Source organism: Microcaecilia unicolor, chromosome 1, assembly GCF_901765095.1.
Source record: "Microcaecilia unicolor chromosome 1, aMicUni1.1, whole genome shotgun sequence".
Taxonomy (NCBI): Eukaryota; Metazoa; Chordata; class Amphibia; order Gymnophiona; family Siphonopidae; genus Microcaecilia; species Microcaecilia unicolor.
Window position 1 is genome coordinate 680,001,454 of NC_044031.1, and position 27,020 is coordinate 680,028,473.

The 27,020-nt window shown below is 44.2% G+C and overlaps 1 protein-coding gene across 5 annotated transcripts in view; it reads right to left on the minus strand.

Annotated features, from left to right (window-relative positions):
* Positions 1–835: 835 nt before the first annotated feature.
* PARP6 (poly(ADP-ribose) polymerase family member 6) overlaps positions 836–27,020 on the minus strand; it is a 116,885-nt gene continuing 90,700 nt past the window's right edge. For 4 of the 5 annotated variants that reach the window (XM_030190368.1, XM_030190372.1, XM_030190371.1 and 1 more), the window contains exons 19-20: positions 12,011–12,090; positions 11,455–11,518 (exon numbers count right to left, since the gene is read on the minus strand). In XM_030190368.1, coding sequence (XP_030046228.1) covers positions 12,025–12,090 — 66 coding nt within the window. In that variant the 3' untranslated portion in view covers positions 11,455–11,518; positions 12,011–12,024. Of the gene's footprint in view, positions 1,379–5,179; positions 5,265–11,454; positions 11,519–12,010; positions 12,091–27,020 lie in introns of those variants that run through there. The other variant, XM_030190369.1, reaches the window with a different exon arrangement.

The window sequence follows — 27,020 nt, forward strand, 5'->3', positions numbered from 1 at the left end:
TATGAATGCTGGTTCCTCCCATGACCAAAGGGCGTCCCCTTCGATTATGTCCCTCCACGTGTCACACCCCCCCCCCCCCCCCCAATCTGATCCACCCTAAAACTATCATATAATTTGTATCCTGGTAACACAACAACCCACTGGTTAACCTCCTTCCACCAGGTCTCTGAGATGCCTATTATATCCACTTCTTCATTCAGTGCTAACGCACCCTTATTTTTTAGGCTTCTAGCATTTGTGTTTTTATCTTTGCATCTACAAGCTGCTTGGCAGTGGACAGGGATAATTTGCAATCTTTACTCTGCTCTTGCCTTAAAAGATACCTGACTCACTTTTGCCTTTGTTGCAACCTCTCTATCAGGATGCCCGAACTTTCCTATTTTGATAGCATCCTTCAAAGATACCTCAGTCTAAACCATTCGCTCCTGAGTGACTGGTTTTTCCCAGATTTTAGTTTGTGCAAAAATATGATTCCTAGTTTCAGTCTTTGATTTACCTGCCAAATCACAGAATGGAAGACCTGAAGCAGGAATTGAATCCCCAGCCACAGCTGACTCAAGGAATAGATGACCCAAACTAGAAATCAAACCCACGGCACTGTTTGCTGAGGCACCAGGCCAGTCTGCTCCTTTGCCTTGAATGCAATCTTTATGAAAAGTGAGATATACACACCCAGATAATAATCTGCACAGTCATCTTAACTACCAATCAGTCATCTTTTATATCTAGAAAACAAAACATCACCTTGAACATTGTAGAAAAAACAAAACACAATTAGGATTTCAGTTTGTATTTTGTTAAAGAATTTTAATAATAAGCTAAAACAAAACCAGTTCTTATTATTTTAAAAATGTCATCACTGTAAACTCAAGGGACTCTATCCCTGGACTGTGACAAAGAGGCTTCCCCCAACGGAGGGTGTAACATCGCCACAGAGAGGGAAAGAGCAGAGATCAGGAGAAGGCTGGAAATGGGAACAAGTTCAGACTCCTCCCCTTTTCTCACATAAAGAAGGTGGAGTCATACAGGACACGTCCAGGCCTGCTCCAGAGGCTCTGTCACAGCATGATTGACAGAAAAACAGGCTGCATGGCCCAGTGCTTGATGGTTTCTCTTTCTGAATATAAAAGCTTCACCTGTATCTCAGTGTCCTCATAAAGCACTGGCCCTATTCCACTGGCAGGAGGGTGTATGAGAGCCGCTGCTGTCGCTATCACCTCACCAGTTATCCCCCACACATAAAGCGCAAGAGAGGTGGCCATCACCAGGTTCTCCTCAGTTTGTATAGACCTGAGTTCCGATCACACGCATGATCTCCTTCTGGATTTTGGGGTCCTGAGTATTTATGTTGGCATCACCTACTTGTCCATCTTCATAGCTGCAGGAGGAGAAAATAGAGAATCAAACAAATCTGTTAAGAAACTTTGGAGCAAGAGGTAAAGGATATAGCAAGGCACAAGAACCCTCAGCCCCCAAACCTTTTTTTTTTAATTATTTTAAAGAAGATTTGAATTATTGGGATGGGAATCAGGGTGTTAACACCCAAGGAGGATAATTTATATATATATAAAAACATTTCTGCAGCTAAAACACAAGGAAAGTGTTTGTGTGTGTGTGTGTGTGTGTGTGTGTGTGTGTTGTTGTTGTTTTTTTTTTTTAATAAACGTGCCTCTCCACTATGTGGGTAAATGTATGAACAGCATCCTTTAATTGCACAAGCTGAGCGGAGGGCTTTCCCAGGAGAAGGTGCAAGGGGTGGTGTGGCTGCAGTTAGGTGTATATTTTAGAAAAGTCAAGTGTATGGAAAAGTACTATAAGACTGTACCCCAAAGAGTTTACAGTCTAAGTCAATACCTGAAACAGCACTAGATAACAAGTCTCGCTCAACGTCACAAGGAGTGCCAGTGAAATTCTTGGCCCACTGCACTCATCTCTAGTCTATCTAACATGTGAGCACAAGACCAGCTAGATCCTTACTTCCACAAAAAGCTCACATAATGAAGCTCCGAGCAAGGACCACAAACAGGACTGCTTTTTCAGGAGACTCATCAGAAGAATAAGGGCACATTGGCATCACATAATTACCCTAAGAACTAGGACTGGAGCAGTAAATCCATGCATTAAACATGATCACACCCATCGTGTAGAACTATTGCAAAGTTTTTGTAATTTCCTTTAAATTACCTTTTTCCTCCCAGAAATATATTAAGGACCTATCAAGGGACCTTTTCAGGAAGATCAGAATAGACTGAACAGAATGTGTGCAAACTGGAGAATAGGAGAATTAGTGGCATCCCAGCTTGGATACTGGAGCATTTCTGTGTCAGTCATAATCTGAATTTAGTTCTCATTTCCAGTCACCACAGTTCACCGTGTGAGGGTGGGCAGGAGATACATTGGGTTTGTTTAAGGAGCTCTCTGCCCTATCCTGCATTATCTAGCCACAGTCTCACGGCTAGCCACTCCCTGTTTCTGCTGAGTAAGCAAAGTCACAAAGAGCTCTGGATTCTGTCTAACAAGCATGAGGTCAGATTTGGCTGCAGCTCAGCCTCTGTGCATTAAACTATGCCTCCTCCAGACATAAAGATGGGCGCTCAGATCTAATCTGTGCAGCTCATCCATCCTTTGTTAAAACAATAAAGAAATGTTTCCTGGTAAACAGTAGCATAGGCACAAGTGGAATCACATTTACATTTGTACTTCAGCAAAAACTGTGCAGCAGCGCCCTCTTCTTGCAGTAGATCTGAATGTGCCACAACTGTAAAGAACATAATATAAGAACAGCCATATTGGGTCAGATCAGTGGTCCATCCAGCCAAGTATCCTGCTTCCAGCAGTGGCCAATCCAGGTCACAAGTACCTGGCAGAAACACAATCAGTAGCACCATTCCACTCTACCAATCCCAAGGCAAGCAGTGGCTTCCCCCATGTCCATCTCAATAGCAAGCTATGGACTTTCCTCCAGGAACTTGTCCAAACCTTTTTTAAACCCATGTCCACTAACCGCCATTACCACATCTTCTGGCAACGAGTTCCAGAGCTGAACTATTCTTTGAGTGAAAAAATATTTCCTCCTATTTGTTTTAAAAGTATTTCCATGCAATTTCATTGCGTGTCCCCTCATCTTTGTACTTTCTGAATGACAGAAAAACCAATTCACCTTCATCCGTTCCACTCCACTCAGGATTTTGTAGACCTCAATCATATCCCCCCCTCAGCCGTCTCTTTTCCAAGCTGAAGAGTCCTAACCTCTTTAGTCTTTCCTTGTATGGGGAGCAGTTCCATCCCCTCTATCATTTGATTGCTCTTTGAACCTTTCTAATTCTGCTATAATCTTTTTTGAGATACGATGACCACAACTAACAGAATATTCAAGATGAGATCGCACCATAGAGCAATACAGAAGCATTATAATATTTTGGGTCTTATTTTGCATCCCTCTCCTAGTAATTCCTAGCATCCTGTTTGCTTTTTTGGCCACGGCTTCCATACACTGGGCAGAAGTATGGGAGTACTTTTACCAAACATATTTTGTAAATAATTTTTAAAAGGATACTATACCGGTAGATTCCCTTTGAAAAGTAGAGCAAAGTATGTGCACCAGAAGTGCTCATATTCTTTGCACCCGATATTTGTAAAGGCAGCAAAAGAGCGGAAGAGGGCATAAAGCCCACAAAGCCAAATACACGCCATGCTTTTTCCCCTGTTCTAAACACACCCAAAGAGACCAACCCTTTTCAATGCAACCAAAAGTGTGCGTGTTCTGATATACCAAGTGCACACCAGGCTTAACTCCCCGATCTAAACACACCCAAAGGGACGCCCCTTTCTAATGCAGCCAATACAATTAAAAAACTTATATTCTGCTAGATACCTTGCAGTTCACTGTGGATCAACATAAAAAGAGCCATAATAAAATAAACCATACAAAAATAAAAGTCATCTACAACTTTTAAAAGCTTTTGGAAATAAACATGTTTTCAACTGACATGCAATTCCTACAACTTCTTAAACTAAATGGTAAATAATACCATATTTTAGCTATTTGAAATGGAATGGATTGTTCAAGTAACATTTTATAACTGACCACTTTAGGGCCTGGGAAATTAAATTTTTGAAAGTTCTGAGAGGCTCTTACCTGGTCATCTAACAATGGTGGAAGTAATATAATCAGCCAAGTCTGCGTGTTCTGAAATCCCTCATGGATTTTTTAACCTCTCAGGACTGGCATTTTTCATAAAGGTCAATTTTCAAAGGATCTCTCATCTTGATGTTATGGTGCTGGGCTGGTGCAGGGCCTTGAGCATGTGCAGATCCTCAAGGCCCTGCACCATAACCTCAAGTAAGAAGACAGATCCAGTTGTCTCGAGTGGGGAGGGGGGATAGCAGTGAAGGGTAGAAAAAAGCAATGACAAGGGGGGGGGGGGGGGGGTAGGTGATTATTGGGGGAATCTTGATTTGGTTTTAAAACCACATTTTCCAGGTGTTTTGGGTCCTGAAGGAGGGAGGTGAGCAATTATTAGTCAGAATATAGGATATGTTTTTGTGATGTGGTGACAATACTCAAGATGCAATCACACCATGGACTGATAGAGGCATTACAAGATTCTCTGTTTTATTCTCCCTTCCTTTCCTAATATTCTATTTGTTTTCCTGACACACTGAGCAGATTTCAACCTATTGTTCACAATGACATCTACATCTTTCTCCTGGGTGGTGACTCCTAATGTGGAACGCAGCACCACGTAACTATAGTTTTGGGTTGCAACTTTTCTATGCACATCTCTTTGTTCTTGTCCGAATTAAATTTCATCTGCCATTTGGGTGTTCAGTCTCCCAGTCTCACAAGGCCCTCCTGCAACTTCTCAAAATCCTCTTATGATTTGATAACATTGAATAATTTTGTGTCATCTGCAAATTTGATCATCTCACTTGTTGTTCCCATTTTCAAATCATTTCCAAATATGTTAAAAGCACCAGCCCCAGTACAGAGGAGTACAAGCCCTACTCTCTATTTTCTATCTTTCATCCAGGTTCCCAGGCCACAATAGGACATTGCCTCCTATCCTATGACTTCCTACTTTCTTCAGCAGCCTATAAAGTCATGGGATAGAATCTTCAAGGACCCGACCTCCTAACACTTGAAAATTCAAATTGACTCTTGCCCTCTGTCACTTACACAAAGAAAAAGCGAGTGCAGACGTGGTCTGAAACTGGGCAAACCCAGATATTCCCGTGCTTCTGTAGATCCTTTGAAGTTATCACTGCAATAGAAAAAAAGAACACAGAATATGGGTCAGATAAAATCTGAGGAACAGACACTGGAAACTTAGGGGCCCTTTTACTAAGCCGTGTAAGCGTCTATGCGCACCCAACGCGCGCCGAAATGGAGTTACCACCCTGCTACTGCGTGGCTTTTGCAGTAATTTCAATTTTGGTGCACGACTGAAAACGCGCGTCCAAAAAAAAATTTTTATTTTCAGATGCACATATCGGGCGCGTTCCAAGTGGCATTTGATGTGCGTAGGTCATTACCGCCCGGTTACCGCGTGAGTCTTTACTGCTAGGTCAATGGCTGGCGGTAAGGTCTCAGATCCAAAATGGACGTGCACCAATTTTTATTTTGCCCCATGTCCATTTTCGGCAAAAATTATAAAAAGGCCTTTTCTATAGGTGCGCTGAAAAATGATTCTGCGTGCGCCCAAAACACGCGCCTACATTACCGCAGCCCATTTTTCAGCGCACCTTAGTAAAAGGACCCCTTAGCCTGGAACCTTAAATGCATTATTAAAAAAGCAATGCCTGTAGCTGATAATTGAAACTGTTGCCATGGTTCACAAGATTTGTAATTCATATTGAGGACTGCTGCATGGTAAACTGCTCCCCCTTTCATCCTTCCAAATTTCCACCACCTACCTCCACACTATCCTGAACCCCCACTTCACCACTCCCGACTCTTCAAACACATCATCCTCGTCATCCTTTTACAATCTTTACAAGCTTTGATAACAAACTGTGATCTCGTAATCCAGCATATAATTTCCTTGCACATTCAAACTGCATCACTTTTTTACAACTTTGCACTGAGCTGGTGGAGCATAGCTTTCAAAAACTAGTCACAAATATATTACATTAGTACAATAAAAAAGAATTGCCAACAGCTTCCTCGATGACCTTTTTCTGCACAGAAAAATTCATTCAGGGACAAGTAAAAGGGTGATAGATGCTTGAAAAAGCCCATCAGTGGAGAGACAGCAACCAAGAGGGCAACAGAATACAAGCATGCTTGGCAGAGATCCAGAGGGAAAGAGCAGGTCAGATGAAGAGGAAGGGGAAACAAGATGGAGAAGAATGGGTGTCTATTTAGGTATGGGAAATGATATGCTTCTCTGGGATGTTAAATAGCCAAAAATATAATAATATTCTGTATTTCTCATTCCAGAATGGCGATTGCCATTACGGCATAATGTAAGCCACATTGAGCCTGCAAATAGGTGGGAAAATGTGGGATACAAGTGCTACAAATAAATAAATAAAAAGGGGACACCACTAGAAGATGCTGTTATCCTAATTGAGATATTGGATAGGAGGGGAGAGATTAGTAAACTCAACTCAGGAGAGAGACCTTGGTGTCGGAGGATCTGAAGGTGAAGAAACAATGCGACAAGGCGACGGCCGTGGCCAGAAGGATGCTAGGCTGCGTAGAGAGGGGCATAACCAGCAGAAGAAAGGTGGTGTTGATGCCCCTCTACAAGTCATTGGTGAGGCCCCACTTGAAGTACTGTGTTCAGTTTTGGAGGCCATATCTTGCTAAAGATGTAAAAAGACTGGAAGCGGTTCAAAGAAAAGCTACAAAAATGGTATGGGATTTGCGTTGCAAACCGTACAAGGAGAGACTTGCTGACCTGAACATGTATACCTTGGAGGAAAGTAGAAACAGGGGTGATATGATACAGACGTTCAAATATTTGAAAGGTATTAATCTGCAAACGAACCTTTCCAGAGACGGGAAGGCGGTAGAACTAGAGGACATGAATTGAGTTTGAAGGGGGGCAGACTCAGGATTAATGTCAGGAAGTATTTTTTCATGGAGAGGGTGGTGGATATGTGGAATGCCCTCCCATGGGAGGTGGTGGAGATGAAAACGGTAATGGAATTCAAACATGCGTGGGATAAACACAAAGGAATCCTGTTTAGAAGGAATGGTTCTGTGGAATCTTAGCGGAGATTGGGTGGCGACGCCGGTAATTGAAAACAAAACGGGAGCTGGGCAGACTTCTACAGTCTACGCCCTGATCGTGACTGAATAGATAGGGATGGGCTGCAGTGTAAATTTTAAGGGGCTTCGATGTTAGCGTCAGAACTTAGTATAAGAACAGTACTGGGCAGACTTCTACGGTCTGTGCCCTGAGAAAGGCAAGGACAAATCAAACTCGGGTATACATATAAAGTATCACATACCATGTAAAATGAGTTTATCTTGTTGGGCAGACTGGATAGACCGTACAGGTCTTTATCTGCCGTCATTTACTCCATTATGTCATTATGTTAATTGCTTCCACCATTTTGTTTAAATATTTTTGTTATTACTTCTTTTGCGTCAAGGTTTCATACATATTGGTTTATTTTCTAAACTGCTGATATTCCACCTCAACGGCTGGTGATTGTTTTTTTTTTTTAAGTGCTGGCTGCCATGGCTGAGATCAATCTGGATATTAAGATAAGTATCTGGATATCTAATCCACTAAAAGTTAGGACATTACAAAAGCTTTCTAAGGTTTTATTTCTTTGGATATTTGACACCACTATTCAGAACATGTGCATCATAGCAGTGGCCAGTACCTGCAGTATTCTGACAAAAATACAAACATAAGACAAAACCAAAAGAAAGAAATCGAGGGGACTGAACAGATGCAATGGGCTGTTAATAGTTTTCTATTATTTATCATAAAGGGAAGACGCCAAAGTTGACTTGTACAGCAAGTGGAGGCAGAGCTACTCTGAGTTCCCAGAGAAACGTACAAAGGTCATGGAGAGGTGGAAGGACCTCTGAATGCTTTCAGTTAGAATCTGGAGTGAAGTGGAAGGTCACCCTATTTGGGCAGCAAGCTAACGTGGCTGTACCCCATAGGTCATGGGCATGGAGGATAACCATCTCCTGCAGGTGGTCAAGCTTGGATAGCTGACAGTTGAAAGACAGCCTTAGCAGCAGGGGAGGCAGAAAGGGTAAGAAAGGACAATGACCAGAAGAACATCAGTGTAGGAAGATCACTCCCAGTCCTCAAGGATCACTGACAGCTCAGGTTTTCAGGATATCCCTAATGAATAAGCAGGAATGGGATTTGCATTCCAACTACCTCCATTCCTTGCACATTCATTGGGGACATCCTGAAAACCTAACCAATTGGCAGCCCTCGAAAGTGGAAGTGAAGACCAACTCTATGCTGTTAAGAACTTTGAAATATCCTTAGCTCAAGCACTGTGGGGAGGGGCCATGAAGCAGATTGGATAGGCCACATAGCCCTCATCTACTGAATCTAGTGCATTACTATATGTAAAAGGAGGGCAAGGGGAGACCTATTTCCTCAATATTTCAGTACTGGATGGAGAGTAGTTTCCTCAGTCCACTTTGCTTCTTTTTAAAAAGTGAAGGCGTGTTTCCATCTAAATAAAACGTGGGCCAGTAATTCAGTACACTTCATTGCTTTCAAAGTCAGAATAAGCAGACACGAAGAGCTAGGCAAGCAATGAAGACATCAGTAGTGAACGTCAGCTCCAGATTCTGAGTCATCAAATTTAACCATGATTCATTCTATCAGAGTTCACATCACTAGATTAGAACCACGCTCTGCCATTAATAAACAAGGTAAAATTCCTACATCATGTATTACTGAGACATTACTTTATTTCTTGGGCTGCCAGCCTGGTACTGCCTGTTCCCATTGCACACGCAGCTGGCCCAGCACTACAGCAGCATACATGGCAACCTTTAAGAAGCTACTGAAAGATTTATGGAGAAAAAGGAGATGTGTAAATGCATTTTTTTTTTTTCAAATATCATCAAAACAGAGGAACAAATGTACAGATGTCAATCTCAAGAATCAAAACAAAAAAAAAACATTTGCTGAGATTCAGCTTAGTGAACCTGCATTATCATAACACTTGAAATTTTAAATAAATGAAACCTCAGATACTCCAGGGATAGGCACTCAGGCCTAACTTAGCAAACAAGCTTATGGGCCAATGATCAGAAGCCCCGCGCTGTTGCAAACAGTGCTCTAAAAATAGTGCCAGAACAGCACGGGGCTATAACGCCCCTATGATCAAAGCTAACAGCATGCAAATTTATGTGCGCTATTAGCTCTGATCATAGGAGTACTTCTGCAGGAGGATTGTGCCTGGGGATAAGCCCAAGGCATAATCCTCCCGCAAAAGTTGACAGGTCCAGGCTGTCAAAAACCTGGATCTGTCAAACAGCAGAAAAGGTTTGACAAGTGCAGGATTTTCTCCCGGACCATTGAAACTTAAGCCCACCCCCCGCTCCCCCAAACACAAGACCTGGAGGTCTGGTAGACTTCCAGGCCCCTACCCCCAAGGCAAAAAAACCCCTGGTGGTCCAGTGGGACCACTAGCTTCCCACTCCCCCACATCACACAAAAATGCCCTGGTGGTCCAGTGGGACCGCTATCTATCTGCCCCCTTCAACCCCCGGCGGCCTACCGCTCCGTAGTGGTAGTAATAGTTGGAGGAGAGAGGGACTGACACTCCCTCCCTCCACTTCAGGGGCCTTACCAAAATGGTGGCATCCCGCCCTGCCCTACGTATCCTGGGATGTGCTGGACAGGGCTTAACTTCCATATATGGGTTAAGCTCCACCTGCCCCACCTGGCACATCCCAGGATGCACTGGGCAGGGCAGGACAGGATGCTGCCATTTTGGGAAGGCGCCCGAAGAGGACGAAAGGAGTGATAGTCCCTCCCTCATCCAACCACTACTACGGAGAGGTAGGCCGCCGGGGATGGAGGGCGGCAGATAGATAGCGGTCCCACTGGACCACCAGGGCGTTTTTGTGCGATGTGGTGGGGGGGGGGGGAGGGGGGAAGCTAGAAGTCCCACTGGACCACCAGGGTTTTTGTGCTTTGGGGGTGGGGGAGGTCCACCGGACCTCCAGGTCTTGTATTTTTTTTTTTTGGGGGGGGGGAAATCTGTGAAACCTCTTCAGTGGGTCTCCCTCATTCCTCCCTCACTAGCAAACCCTAACGCCAGCAATGAAGCTGGTGTAAGGTTTGCAGTGGCAGCAGCAACCTTGTTTGGTGCGCTGCCCGCTGATCATGAGGCATGAATGCGGGAGACCCTTGTTTGCATGCATTTGCATGCAATTAGCGTTCACAGCCGAAATCAGAGCTCACCAGCTCTGATTATCGGGCAGGAGCAAACACAGGCGCTAGTATGGCGCTATTGGCCTCTAGTGCCCATGTTTGCTTCTGATCATCGGCCCATCAATCCCTAAATGGATTTCAATCCTGCCGTTGGTTTCCATGTCTCAACCATAAAAAAGAGGAACCACAAAAAAAATTCTAGTGGAAGAAAAAGTGACTGCTTCAAAAAAACAGTGTATGACACTCAGAAGCAATAACAAGTATAATGCAGAGTTCACACAAACTGAATAAAAATACAAAAAGAATTCAAAAACACAAATTTTGTCACACTGTTTTTTTTTTTTTGGAGCAGCCGCTTTTTCTCCCACTGGGAGTTTTTTGTGGCTCCTCTTTTTTTACGGTTGAGACACGGAAACCTATGACAGGATTGGACTCCATTTAGGGATTAAGCTTTTTTGCTAAGTTAGGCCTGAGTGCATATCCCTGGAGTATTTGAGGTTTCATTTATTTAAAATTTCAAGTGTTATGAAAATGTAGGTTCACTAAGTTGAATCTTAGCAAATGTTTTTTTGATTAGCAAGATGTATAAACGCACCATTGGAAGAAGTAAAATTTTAAGAAGGAGACAATGGAAAAACAGTAACACTTTTGGAGAAGACCAAAAAGAACTCCAGCCCTCCTTAAGATGGCGAGATGGCTGTTGTATGATAATGCTGCAAAGTATTTTTGTGTTAACATATTAACATAGTAAATGATGGCAGATAAAGACCAGCATGGCCTATCCCATCTTCCCAGAAAAGTAGCTACGGTTGTTCCTGCTGCTCTATGAAGGTTACACCCCCACCCCACCCCCGCTGCATATAGGTTACATTTGTCTATGCCTTTTTTGAGGCGTGAAAGTCATATAAGTTTTGCTGTACTTGCTCTAGATAGTTCATCTGTGTTTATTTCACGCCTTCTTGAATTCTGTCACCGTTTTTGTCCTCACTACCTTCTTCAGAAAAGCATCCCAGGCATCCATCACCTTTTCTGTGAAAAAGTATTTCCTGATGTTAGCACAAGGATTTTCTCTTACCTTCACAAAGTGCTATGCAATTTAAATTTCGACTCTGTAAGAACCGGGACTGGATGGAGCGAGTCTGTGAGGAAGAAAAAGCAAGTCAAGAACGCACATATATGTCTCGTGGTCTGAGCTGCAACCCAAAACATCTTAAGCCATGAAGAACAACTAACTGCAACTGTTAGCTGGAAATTACTCGTTCCCTGCCTTACTCCTACATAATTCAATTTTTGCAATGATTAAAAGCCGTAGATGGACAATGCTGAAAACCTGACCTTAATTTATATACAGAACAACTAATGGCCAATTAGCAGAAGTAAAAACTACCTCCCAGTGTACTTCAAGTACTGCAAGGCCCAATTGGGTCTTGTGCCTGTTCTTCCCAAGTTCTCCTTTCTGAGAGTGACAGCTAGAATACTGGCTGTCCTGTTGGGTTAAACAAGGTGCTTCGGAGGATCCAATATCATGACTCTCCTGTAATCGAGCCCAGCAGGTGTGAAGTCAGGCATGTTATCACTGACACCTTTTATTCTGGTAATGACTCTGGTAGTTCCTCCAGTGGGTCTGTTACCTGGGGTATGGTGTTCATTCGATTGTATCTCTGAACCAGCTCATCCTTGGAGGGCATCCTGTGCTGTCCTTTCCCCATTCCTGTCAGAAAAATAAAACAGATTTAGGAAAATTAAATCTCACCTTTCCCTCCAGTCCTTCCCCAGGCGCCTCTAAAGCCGGTGGCATTTGTCAGCAGGGGAAGAGGTCACGTCACCTCACTCCTGTGATTAATGCTTTTCAGTCCTTTGAAAGTCTCCTTCATAAATATCAGACAGCTGCACGAGCAAGTGGTAATATTAAAGACATCATGAGAACTTGACAGTACAGACAGTTACATTTATTTTCCAAGCTGCTTCAGTTTAAAGAGATTCATGGAATTATTTCAGATTGAAAGTGTTTCTATACCATGGGTGGACTCCACTGCTTAAAGCTTTACTGATTCTAAGGGTGACTGGTCAGAAGGTGAGATCAATCACTAGCCTAAAGATATACTTCCCCCCTCCCCCCAATACTCAAAGCTGTTTAACTGGCCAGACATGGCTGCTAACCAGTTAAATAGCATATCGGCGCCTATTCAGCAGGAGATAACCGGTTAGCTTCTGTTAAATATTCACAGTTAGCGACATAGCCAGTTAGCCACAGATACTCAGCCCTTAACCGACTATGTTCAGTGGTTAAAATAGGCTGTATAAATAGCAGTCCTATCTTTAACTGCTAAAATGTTAACCAGTTAGCACTGAATATTGGCTTAGAACTTAACTTTTTAGCAGTTAAAAATCCCCAGATATTCAGTGCCAATCGCTGGAAATGGCCCAACACTGAATATCTGGGTTTAACACCAGTGGCGGACAGCAAAGGCACTGCCTGCCGGCGACTGAAAATGGGGCCCACTGTATCTTCGCTAGTCAAAATGAGACCATTATTTAAAGGGTTTAGGCTCTAGTTAATATCCCGAATTGACATCTTTGGAAATAAACTAGGACCGAGGTCCTAAATTAATGCTCCTACTTTCGCTAAACTCCTAAATTTAGGAGCATAAAAACTAGGTGGAAAGGGGGGTGGATTTAGGGCGGGGAAAAAAAGTTAGCAGCTTGGCATTGATTTTCAGCGGCATCTAATTTGGAGTCGTAAATTTAGGTATACGATTGGTAAGTCTACACATAGCTTTTAGGGACATAAATGTAGCTGAATTTTCAATTAAAAGGGCCCAATATTCAAAAACACTTATCCGCATAGCGGCCGCCCCTATAAAGAGATGTACCTTCTCAGTGAATTTTTAGCAGCAAGATCCAGTTAGTAAAGCTAAAAATCCTTATGCACCACCCTGGCGCTTACCAGATATGCAAAGCACCCATGCTCCACTGGTACTATCTCTAAGGATAACTGACCATATTTAACTACTACAGGGTCGATATTCTAAGCAATTTAAATGGCCAGGAGAGGCGAGTTCCGCTGAATATATCCGATGAGCACCTAAGCCGAAACCAGCTATTTTGTGTGCGTTCTGAGGGAGGAGTCGGCATTTATCTGGTTAAGTGCCAATATTCAGAAAACTATGATAAGCTAAACGGACCAATAGGATTGCATAAAACACATTCCTATCTGTATCCGGTTAAATTCTGAATATCGCAGTTAACTGGATAAGTGTTATTCGGCAATGTATAACCGGAAATTCCTGGACATCGCCTGTCACTGAATATTTGGGGATACTGCCGACGGCAGCCCAAAAAAACCGCCGGCTGAATTTTTTTTTTTTTGTTATCTATGGGATGTGCAGTGGGTTAGGATCAGTTTCTGTGATCTTGTGTGAGTTCTTTTCTGGTTTGTTTACTTCTTTTGGATTGTAAACTGCTGTTATCTTTTTTTTTTTTTTAAGCCTAGCAGTATAGTAAATGACAAACTATAACACTTGCCGTTATAGAATACTAGGACAAGTCCAGTTACACACCTGACTTTAGGCATGAGCCTTTACACACCTGACTTTAGAGGCATGAGCGTTTACGTTAGCTCAATGACTGATGTAAATTCATGCACCTAACTGCTGATAGTTACACAGTTAACCATCTGTATTCTATAACCTCAGCGTGTAAGTGCTAGACATGCCCCTGACCTGTCATGCTCCTCCCACACCCCCTAGAAAACTACGTGATAAAGAAATTATGTGCTAAACTTATAGAATACTAAGTGCAGGTATACGTGTAACTGCAAATTAGTGCCAATTAACTCCAATTATAGCTAATTAGGGCTAGATTCTATATATCATGCCTCAATTTCAGTGTGGAAATCAAAGTGTATAAAATACACTTTAATTTAGGTGCACATTAAAGAATACTCCAAGTGCTGCTCCACGTGACTAAATTTAGTCGCGGTCAATTATGCCAACTAAAACTTGGTGTAAATCCCGATACGTAAATTAGGCGCAGAGCGGGTGTATTCTATAACAACGCACATAGCTTTTAGGAATGTCCATGACCCGCCCATTCCACTTCCATAACCACACCCACTTTTCAACTATACAACTTAGAACTTGAGCACACATTACAGAATACACTTAGCGAGTTCCGCACATAAATCTTAATGCCAATTACTGCTAATTCCTTGTTAACATCCAATTAACAGCGCCGATTAGCTAACCAAGTTACACATTGTTATAGAATACGCTTTGATTTCCATGTGGAAATTAAGGCGCAATATAAAGAATCCCGGGGTTAGTGCCTAATTTGTCAATTAAATCATGCACATAACCTGGGCTCGCAATTTTGTATGCTAAGCGCAAGATGATAGAATCAGGGCACATACATCAGGGGCGTAGCCACGGGTGGGCCTGGGTGGGCCCAGGCCCACCCACTTTCCCTCCAGGCCCGCCCAGGCACCCATTTACATCCTTCGCTCGCTGCTTCTCCCCAGGCTCCGCTTCGCTGCATCGCTCAGCATTCTTCTTCTTGCCTGTCGCGCGGTGCTGCAATTCACGCAGGCAGCTGTGCTCTCCCCTGCCGCGTCTATCCGGTCCTAACAGGAAGTGCATCAGAGGACCGGATGGACGCGGCAGGGGGGAGCGCGGCTGCCTGTGTGAATGCCTGCGCAGCGTGCAGCGTGGCGGGCGAGAGGAAGAGTGCAGGGAGCGACGATCATGCGGCGAAGCAGAGCCTGGGGAGAGGTGCGCATAGCTACATTTGGTGCGCTCACTCTGCCAAGGTACCGGGCAGGCAGCGGACCAGAGGGAGAAATCTTGTTTAGTGGGAGGAGAGGGAGAAATGCTGCCTGGAGGGAGAGGGGGGATAGGGACAAGAGATATGGGGTGGATGGAGAAGGAGAAATGTTGCATGGAGGGGGAGGGAGAACACAGGGAGAAATGTTGGACACAGGTGAAGAGGAGGGAGAGATGGTGCATGAGGGTGGAGGGAAGGAAGAGAGAGAGAGACAAAGGGGTAGAGGGGGGCAAGAAAGGGAGAAATCTTGTATATGGGGCTGGAGGGGAGGGAGAGATGGTGCACGGAGAAGAGAGGGAGAAATGTTGGGCATGACAGTGGATGGGAAGAAGGGAGAGACGCTGTATGGGTGGAGGAGAAAGACATATTGGACCTGGGGCACAAGGGAGGGGGAGACAGAGATGGTGGACAGTGGGAGAGAGACAGAAATGTTGGACGGTGGAGGAAGGAAGAGAATGCTGCATGGGAAGGAGGGGGAAGACAGCTATTGGATCTGGGGTACAAGGGAGGGGGAAAGAAGGATGTGGACAATGGGAGAGAGGGGGAGATGTAGGACATGGGGTTGGATGAGAGGCAGGGGAGATTCATAGGAGAGGGGAGAGAGGGAGATATTGGATCCAGGAGCAAATGAGAATGATGGAGAGATGCCAGACTATGGGAGGAAAGAGAGAGGGAGAAATGCTGGACCATGGGGAGGAGAGAAGGGACAGGGGTGGAGAGAAGAGAAGGGATAGGGAGCTAGAAGGGTGGATGGAGGAAGATGCTGGGAATGGTGGAACCATGTGGGAGATGCTGGAGGGGGGCGGAGGAAGAGGGTGGCAAGGAAATGGATGAGAGGATAGTGATTACAGAAGATAGAAATATAGTAATGGGGAGTAGATTAAAGATGAAAGGGAATGGCTGGAGAAGGAGTGAGTTGGGTAATGGGAGAGCTAGTGGGTGAGAGAAGAAGATGACGATCTGATAGGCAGCTGTAAAGTAAAAAGGAGAAAGGCGAGAGAGAGTAAAATTTGAGTTGACAGAGAGGCAGAAAATAAAAAAAAAAGAGGAAGCAGCTAAAAAGGAATGATCAGTATGTCGGAGGTAGATGTAGTGAGGGAATAGACAGTAGAGAGGAGAAAAGACAAATGCACAGCAGTCACTTGAAGGAGAATTAGTAGACGCCAGGAAATTAGAAGCAACATAATGGAAAAATAAAATGTCCAGACATCAAAGGTAGAAAAAAGCATTTTATTTTGAATGTTTAAATGGAATATGTTAGCTTTGTGAAAAGTGCATAGCAAATGTCTTTGCATTGTGTTCAGAAATGCATTTTTGTTTTTATTTCTTCAGGGTTGTAGTACATGTTAAGTTTAACTTCTTGGGGTTCTCAATTCAATTTTTGTGTAAATATTTTTATTTCTAACTTGTGATCCCTTGTTCTGTTTTTGGTGAGGGTCTGTCAGTGTGATAGTAATGGCAGGTACAGAAATCGGAAGGGAGGCAGGGAAGAGAGGGGATTGGAGAGAGTGCCCTCCTTTATTTTCCTACCTGGGCCAGAGCATGTCTAACACTGGCCCTTACCCTTGCTTTATAGCTGATGGGGCTCCCCAAGCAACCGTAGAAATGAAGGGTCCAAAAATTTCCACAAAAGTCCAACACAAGAGAAAAACGAGTGGAAATACAATTTCAAGAGATCAAACCAAGAAAAGAGGTGAAATGCTCCGAAAAACTTTATTGAGGACCCAACACGGTCCGTGTTTCGGTTTTTAAAAAACCTTCATCAGGGGTCAATCAGTAGTAGCACGGGAAATATACTGACAGACAAAGGGAGCTTGTAAAAATGTAGTCTCTTGGCTGAGAAAAACAGTGTAGCCTCGTATCAACAGCTGTGTGGTTTAGGCCAGAAGAAAGACTTTATGGCAACTATCGGCAGAGCCCCTGCTAGTCTGTGAATATTCAGCATTGCTTGATAGACAGACAGCAGCACTAAATATAAGTAATATATTTAAACACTATGGCCGAGGTTTAAAAGACATACTGACCATATTGTTCAAATATTGACCCTTTAAGCCAGGGGTTCCAAAACTGTGCACCATGGCACCCCAGGGTGCCACAGCGAACTCGCAGGGGTGCCACAACATATTTTCTTTACCTCTCAGACCTGCCAAGTCTCCCGCATTCGGAGGGAGACTCCCGCTTTGGTGGGTCATCTCCTGTACTCCCGCTGAGACACACTGACACCACCACTTTTGCTTCTCCCAATGAGCAGCAGTGGCGGAAAACAACAGAAAGCAAGCATGGAGGAAATAGCAGAGTTATTTTCTCTATCACTGTCCTATCTATCATTTAGGAAGCATTTTAAAAACATATCTTTTTAGAAAATTTTACGTTTAAAATTGGTATTGATATAGCATCCCAGAAGTGTGTTCTGGCTTCTTTGATTGGAACCCGCTTAGAACTGTTGAGGTATTAGATGGCTACAAGTCTGATGGAATGGAATGGAATGTATTGAGGCCGCAGCCTTCAGGTATGTGCTGGCAGCTCTGCTGGTCCTTTGCCCCCTGCTGACGTCAACTTCCCATTCTGGGGCAGAGGACGGCAAAGCCAACAGTGTGTGCCTGAAAAGGCTGCAGCCCCACGCTTGCTATTTGTTGTTTTGACAGGGCCACTGCTGCTCTTCGGGAGAAACAGCAGTGACCAGGAACAGAAGATACCAGGTGGAAGGGGAAGTGGAGAGAGAGGCAGGAAATGCTGAATGGAGAGAGGGGAAGAAAAATGATAGAACAGAGGGGATGCTAAATAGAAGAGGAGTAGAGAGAGAGAGAATTAGTGGAAAGATGGGGACAAAAAGTGGGGAACACGCTAGATGGAAAACAGCTGGAAACAGAGAGGATGCTGGGTAGAATGATGGGGAGAAAGAGGGCAGAAGCTGGATGGAAGGGAGAGAGAAGGTGGACAAAAGCTGGATGGAAGAGGGAGAGAAGGTGCGCAAAAGCTGGATGGAAGGTAGGACTGAATACCATTGGTGGCGACGGTATGAGACTGGGGGGGAGGGGGGGAGGGACTTGAAAGGACATGCGTAGCCTAGGGGCGCTGTGACCCTAGAAAGTTTGGGAACTATGCTTTAAGCTACAACCATTTGCACACATAGAGGGGCATTTTCGATATGACGTCTAAGTCCGAGTTTGGGCTTTTTGCAAACACGTCCAAAATCTGAATAGCAATGGTCATTTTCAAAAAAAGAAAAATATCTATATTTTGTTTTCGAAAATAGGTTTTGTGACTTGGATGTTTTGTTTTTTGGTCTATTTTCAAAAAAATAAAAAATGTCCACGTGAAAAACACACAAAATCAAACCATTGCGATGTAGGAGGAGCCAGCATTTTTAGTACACTGGTCCCCCTGACATCCCAGGAAAGCAATAGGGCACCCTAGGGGACACTGCAGTGGACTTCATAAAATGCTCCCAGGTACACATCTCACCACTGCTCTCTTACCATGTGTGCTGAGCCCCCCAAAACCCACTACCCCCAACTGTACACCACTACCATAGCCCTTATGGGTGAAGGGGGCACCTATATGTGGGTACAGTGGGTTTCTGGTGAGTTTTGGAGGGTAGGGGGAGGTAGAAACCGGGGTCCACCTGTCTGCAGTGCACTGCACCCACCACTAGACTATTCCAGGGACCTGCATGCTGTTCTAATGGACCCAAGTATAACATCTGAGGCTGGCACAGAGGCTGGCAAGTAATGTTTTTCATCACATTTTTTTTTGGGGGGGGGGGGGGTAGGAGGAGGTTAGTGACCACTTGTGGGATTAGGGGAGGTCATCCCCGATTCCCTCCAGTGGTCATTTGGTTATTTAGGGCACCTTTTTGTGCCTTATTCGTTATAAAAACAGGTCTAGCTTAAAACGTCTTCGTTTTAGTCCTGGACAGTTCTGGTTTTTTCCATTATGGCTGAAAAACATCTAAATCTCAGGAACACCCAAGTCCCACCGTGAACACGCCCGATACGCCCCCTTGAGATTTGGACGCACTTCTGACGGACTTCAAAGAAAAACATCTAAAAATAGGTTTTGAAAATACTGATTTGGACATTTTTGTGAGAAAAACGTCCAAATGCTGCTTTATGGCACTTTTTAGACCTTTTTCTGTTTTGAAAATGAGCCCAATACTCTATAAAAGTCGCCAAAAACTGTGCATAGAAATTAATTGAACAACAAGCTAATTAGCACCAACTGGCTTTTTAACAAGCAATTATTGGCAGTCATTAGATTTAATTCTCATTTACAAGCATATATTTAGGCATAGGATATGTGCCCCAAATTTATGTAAGATCTGAAAAAGGGGGCGTGGAAATGGGAAGGTCATGGACATAACAGAGTGTTCCTAAAATTAACATGCGTTGTTATAGAATAAGGGAGATACATGGCTAATGTACATAGCAACATAGTAGATGACGACAGATAAAAACCTATATGGCCATCCAATCTTCCCAATAAGATAAACTCATTATATATGGTATGAAGTGATACATCATATGTATAACCTGATCTTTATTTGACCTTGAGTAGAAAAGAGAGTTCCAAGTACACCAACAAACCAAAGCAAACAAAAAAAGCACAAACGGGCCTCCAGGAACAGGACAATGGAAAACTTCATTGCAAAGACCCAACATGGGCCATGTTTCAGCATCGGGGTCGCAAAAAAAGTCCTTTTATGATAGTCCAAAACTATTGAAACGCTATTTTGTTTGCATTGATTTGTCCTTGCCATTTTTAGGGCATAGACCAAAAGTCTGTCCGGCACTGGCCTTGTTCTAAAATTTCTGAAGTTGTGGTCAAAGTCCATGAATAGCTCCACTCCAGTCCATCCAAATCTTTTCAGCCTCGATCAGGGCACAAACTGTAGAAGTCCCTACCTAATCTCAGCTAAGCTTCTTTGAATCCGATCCTTCTAAACAAGATGCCTTTGTGTTTCTCCCACGCATTTTTGAATTCTGTTACTATTTTCATCTCTACCATCTCCCGCAGGAGGGCATTTCAGGTATCTATCACACTCTCAGTGAAAAAATACTTCCTGACATTATTCCTGAATTGGCCCCCTTTCAACCTCAGTTCTTGCTCTCTGGTTCTACTACCTTCCCATTTCTGGAAAAGGTTTGTTTGTGGATTAATACCTTTCAAATATTTGAACACCTGTATGATATCACCCCTGTTTCTCCTTTCCTCCAGGAAAGTCAGTAAGTCTTTCCACATATATCTTGCTACGTAAACCCCCTACAATTTTAGTCGTTTCAGTTGATGCAAATGGCCATGTATAAAGTAAGGCGTAATTCCAGGTGTAAGCGCTATTCTATAAACCGTGTCTAACTTTAAGCATGGCTATAGAACAGCGCTTTTTCTGGCACCATATATAAAATCCAGTCCTTAAGGGGGTTCTATAAATAGCGCCCACAGGCACTGAGAAGATCCATGCTAAACTAGTATTCTGCAAAGTGCACTTGCACGGAATGCCTTTTACATAATACTAGCTTAGCACTTGTGCCTAACTTTGGGTGCGGCACTTATGCCTGCTGAAAACTGGTGTAGATACTGGTGTGCACCTGATGGCAGCTGGGTGCATAAATGACCCTGTTCTATAACACCGTGGAAACCAAACTGTGGAGTACCACAAGGATCACCATTATCACCGATCCTTTTTAACCTCATGACGACCCCACTAGCCAAGGCCCTATCCACTCAAGGCCTCAACCCATTCATTTATGCAGACGACGTCACAATATATATCCCATACAAACAAGATCTGTCAGAAATCAACAACGAAATGAAGCTCAGCTTGAACATCATGGACTCATGGGCAAATGCATGCCAATTAAAACTCAACACAGAAAAAACACACTGTCTCATCATCTCCTCAAAACACAAAACATACAAACCCCAAAAACCTAAGTATCCCAGGTCACACTCTCCCCATCTCAGACAACCTAAAAATTCTCGGAGTAACAATCGACTGAAACCTCACTCTAGAGAACCAAGCGAAATCTACCATAAAGAAAATGTTTCACTCAATGTGGAAACTCAAACGCGTGAAACCATTCTTCCCGAGGGCTAGCAACCTGATACAATCAATGGTACTAAACCACGCAGATTACTGCAATGGAATTTATGCGAGATGCAAAGAACAAATTATAAAGAAACTTCAGACCGCCCAGAACACAGCAGCCAGGCTTATATTTGGAAAAACACATTATGATAGCGCTAACCCCTCCGAGAAAAATTGCACTGGCTCCCAATCAAAGAACGCATTGCTTTTAAGGTCTGCACCATGGTTCATAAAATTATATATAGCGAAGCCCCGGGATACATGACAGACCTCATAGACCTACCAACCAGAAACACAACAAGATCAGCACGAACTTACCTAAATCTCCACTACTCAAGTACTAAAGGACTCAAATACAAATCAACTTATGTAACCAGCTTTTCTTACATAAGTGCACAACTATAGAACGCTCTGCCAAAGATAATAAAAACAATGAACGACCACCTAAGTTTCCGAAAAGAACTAAAAACAAACCTGTTCAAAAAGGCATACCCCACCGACCCAACATAAAAACCTAAGTTCCTGCGACACTGCAAAACCAAAGACTGTAATGGACATACCTTAACCCTCCTCCCCCCTCCCTAACTTCCCCAATGTATCTACCAAACACAAACCTTCGTTTATCACAATAACACCTGTATTTGTTCATACCGCAACTGGCGAACGCCGTTGCGGCACCATGTAGGCCACATTGAGCCTGCAAATAGGTGGGAAAATGTGGGATGCAAATGAAACAAATAAATAAATAAATAAACAAACAAACATCATCTGTAATTTCTGGGAACATCCTTGACCCACCCATGCTCCTCCCTTGGCCACGCCCCCTTTTGAGCTGTGCACCATACAATTTAGGTGCACGTGCTATAGAATAGGGTGCAGAGTGGATCTGTGCATAAACTCAAATTAGTGCAAATTAACACCAATTACTCACTGTTATTGGCTCACTAACTCACTAGTTTGTGCATGGATTTAGGATCCACATCCAAATTTGTGTGCCAAAATTTGAGCGACCTAAATAAAATCCAGGGATAGAGTGCAGTGGGTCTGAGGAAATGGGTTTTAGTACCCCATTGGGGCGATTCTACATTTGAGGCCCTCTCTTTAGGCTCCCCAAGACATGTGATGAGAGTCTATTCTGTATGAGGGTGCTCATATTCCTTTATACAACAGTAGCTTAACCCATGGATGTAGCTAGACACCCAATTTTGGGTGGACCTGGTCCAAGGTAGGCAGGCAAAAGAACCCCGCTCCATCCCCGTACTACAGGCAATTCGATCTCTCCCTCTCCTGCCCGCATGCCATACGGTCTCTAAAACAACCTCTCTCCCCGCGTACCTTTTAAATAGCAGATTTTGCTGGCAGTGACTGATACACATTGCTCGCACTGGCCCCAAAGCCTTCCTTCTGATGCAACTTCCTGTTTCTGCATAAGTGTGACTAAATCAGAAACAAGGCTGTGGAGCCAGTGTGAGCAGTGTATCAGTCACTGCTCGCTGCCAGCGACAGGTACACAGGAGAGTTCTTGGGAGTTTTCTACTGGTGGGGCTTGAGGATCCCCGCCAGCCACATCACAGGTGTGCTGCCACTGGGTGGCCCTGAGCCCAACTGTAGCTACATCACTGGCTTAATCCAGTATCAGTACACCTTAGATTTACATGCCCACAGTTCTACCACTCCCAGACCTGACATAACTGTAGTCGCATAAATGCAGTAGAAACACAAGTGGCAGCATTCTGTAAGTTATGGGTATAAATGGGAGCCCCGCCTATGTCCACGCTACCTTGCATTTACCTGTTATGTCATTTATGCATGCTGTTACAGAACAGTGCTTGGGAAGGGGTGCGGAAATGCGGGCGCCTAATTATAGAACTGAAAGGCTTATTTCCAAAACCCTCTAAATCCAATGCAACTAATAGGGACTTAGTGGGTTCTGCAAATAAGCCCTTCAATTGCCCTTCACATGTCTAAAGAGTGGGTTTAAATATCCAATATATTTCCTACGTTTACATAATTCCTCAGTTGAAACTGGCCTGTAGCAGTCTTGGCTCTACATTACCAGATCTCCACATGACAGTGCCAGAGTAGTTCAATCTTGCTCAGCTATACCCTCTAATGTTCTGCTAATGAATTAGAAACAACTCTGTAATGGCTGTTCATACCCTGACCTGCTGCAGGCAGGGGTCCCTCCGGGAAGTAGATCGTCCTATGGGGTTACTTAATTTTCACAGTTTGTGAAGGGGATACCCCTAGTGGTCCATAGTGCAGACTTCCATGAATATCAGTTTAGGATTATTCATAGGGCTTATTTTTCTTCCTTGCAGGCCTTTAAAGCCAAAATCGTAAGTTCTCCGACTTGTGCAAAGTGTGGGGAGGCTGATGGTACATTGTTTCATGTGTTCTGGACTTGCCCTGAAATTTCTGACTTCTGAGAGGAACTGGTAGATTGTCTGAGCCATTTGCTCGGTTCTTTCTTTTGCAGTTTGGATTTTAAATTGTGAAAGGGCCTTAGGGATACGAGGCGGAGGCCCTAAATTATTCCTCCATAAGGCAGCCTTTGAGGGGAAAAAAAAAGAATACTTCAACAGTGGGTACAACTGGAGAGCCCCTCTTATGGCGAAATCAGTTACATTATGATGTTGGAGGATGGGGAGGCCCACCTTACTTGTAAACGTTCCAGGTGCTACTTTGCAATTTGAAACAACTATATTCAGTCTCTTAACTCGAAGATTAGAAGCATTGTCTTGAATAAGTTACAGCTTTCAGTGAAGGAGCACTCCATAAGGGCGTCCTTTATCCCAAGTACATGTCTCTACTTTAATTTTTGTTGGGGGTAGGGGGATTAGGTTAAGGGATGGAAGGCTGGGGAATTGGAGTGGAGGATAACAGAGGCAAAGCCTCCTGCTTTAGGGGTGGAAGTGGTAAAGTTCTTTATAAAGTTGTTCTCCATGGATGTGCGGTTATTTTGATCAATGCTAATTTTTTGATTGACCACTGGTCTAATTGTTGTTGTACTGGCTTTGTTTTTCCCTTGCATTTTTATACAGTTTGTATTTAATACAATATATTTCATATAAATCTCACCTCTTCCACTTCTGTAATCTGCCATACCTGAGTCCAGCCATACTGTATTAAGAGCCTACAGCCAGTGGCGTAGCCAGAAGTCAATTTTTGGGTGGGCCAATAGGTTGGATAGGTGGGCACTAGACAGTGGTTTGCTGGTAAATGTTTAACACACAGGCTCTCTCTTCTACCCTCCCCTCCATCCACCTATGTCCAGCAACTCCTCCTCTCCCCTGCCCTCCCCTCTATCCACCCATATCCAGCAACTCCCCTGCCCTCCATCCATCTATCCATCATATCCAGCAATTCTCCTCTCTCCCTTGCCCTCCCCTCCATGTCCAGCAATTTCTCCTCTCTCCCTGGGCCTTGTCCTCCCATCCATGTCCATCGATGCTCCTCTCTCCCCTTTGACCATCTCCCTCTCATTCCCTCTCCAGCACTCCCATTCCTCCCTCTGTCTCTACCTTACCCAGTCTCCTAAATTCCTCCCCCATCTTTCACCCAATTCATTAGTCCCCCATTCCCCATACTCTGTACTCACCACCCCTCCCAGTCCCATCCATCTCCTGCTCCTTCCCCTCTGCTCACCACCCCTCCCAGACCCATCCTTCCCTCTGCTCACCACCCTCCCAATTCCATCAATCTTCTGCTCCTTCCCTCAGCTCACCACCCCTCCTAGTCCCATCCTTCCCTCTGCTATACCACCCTCTGCTGAATAAAGAACGACAACGTGGATGCAGGCAGCACAGCAGCTCACTGGTTTGCTTGCTGTGTTTTAAGTGAATGGCGACGGCTGCGCAGGAGAGTAGAAACAGAGATTTTAAAGCGTCCCGCCTGCCCGAAAGGAAATGACATCAGAGGAAGGCGGGACGCTGAGAGGGCAGGAAAGCGAAGGACGGATCGAAGAGCTTGGCTGCTTTATGCTTTTAGTGCCGCCGCTCGCCAGTTCGCCGCTGCGAGTCTGGAGAGATCAGCTGGGTGGACGGGCCTGAGCTGAAATGGGGTGGGCCTGGGCCCACCAGGCCCACCCGTAGCTACGCCCCTGCTACAGCCAGTATATCAGGAAGAACAGAGAGTATTCACTATCAAGGATACATCCCTGCTAGTGGCAAATTACCCTAAACACATAATACAGCATGAGAAAGCTTCATCATGACAGACATCACATGCAGAGAGTCACAGAGTGTTTTTTATTTTTACAGTATTTAGCTGATTAAATTAAGGAAGTTATTTTAGAAGCATCCCCTCATGTAAATAGCAGTATTTACACATACAAAGGGCAATTTCTACAAAGGGGACCCTATTTTTACAGGCCAAAAAGGCACCAAATACTGAAGTAACAGGTCGAATGCATGCCTGTATTTTAGAGCTGGCGTAAATGTGTCTAGATTGCTTAACAATGCATGTAAATTATAGCATTCTATAATTTGCATGCATAATTGTGCACTCTGCCCAGACTCCACCCATGTGTACGCCCACCCGCAAACTACATGACATCATATTTAGGTACCATTTTATAGAATAGCACTGTAGCTGAAATACTGGCATTTATATGCACACGTGCACACATATATGCCCAGCATTCTAGCCATTTATGTGCGATGCAAACTTAATGATGGCATCAGTCACCACACAGCGGAGCTGTGGAGCACAAGAAACAGAGACTGGGGAGATTTCTCACAGTCATTCCATCTCAGATAAGAGTCTTTGGTGTCTAACTGTTGACTCCCTCAATGTAGAATTACCCCCCCATAAAGTGACCTACATGTGCAAATTGCCACTTCAAAATAGGGCTCTCTAAACATGGGGATGCTGAGTACATTTAGATTTCCAGGTGTGGAGAGAGCAGGGAAAGAGTATGGTTAAGGCGGGTCAACAACACTGATGATGGTTTCCCCATCTCACAAAGGGGAATACATATAAATCTAAAAAAAATGTAGTTATCAGCATTTACAACTGCCCTGAGGTATCCTAATGTGCCTGCTTCAAGGGGAAGCTCTAAAAGCCAAGATCTGGTCTACCCCTCAATCACCCACTGACCTTAATTCCCCCATCCCCGATGACCACAGAATAACCGATCCTTCTCCGAACCCCTTTTCCCTGACAAACAACACACCCCCTACCTCATAAGATCCAATTCCTTCACCCCACAACCACCCCAGCACGAAGACCCCGCCATCACAACCTCCCCTGCAACAATGAACCCCCAATCTCCCCCATCCCACGTTCTTATCCCCATCCCAGCCCTTATGGGGGGCCCCTGGTATCTAGTGGGAGCACGAATGATGCCCACTCATTCCTACCACTAGAACCCCGATATTACCACTGGGGATCAGGTTGCCAAGCCCTTATCTGGCAGACTGACCTCTAGTGGTAATACTGAGAGATTACCTCTAGGGGTTGCAGCAACCATTTTGGATCTCTGGGTTGTAAAAGCAGGAGAAAGCAAGCATCACTCCTTCTCCCTAGAGACACCAGAGACTCCAGTAAGGTACTGGATGGTAATCAGGGGGTTTGAAGTGTCCGCTGGAAGAGGGATCCACAGTGAGAGTGGGTTGTAGGGGGGAGGGTCCTTTATGCCGGGGATCAAATGCTTTGGAGGGGGTGGGAGATCAGCATGGGGTGTCAGCTCAAAATGAGTTCTGAGTTTGGATTTCAGGTACAGTAGGTGT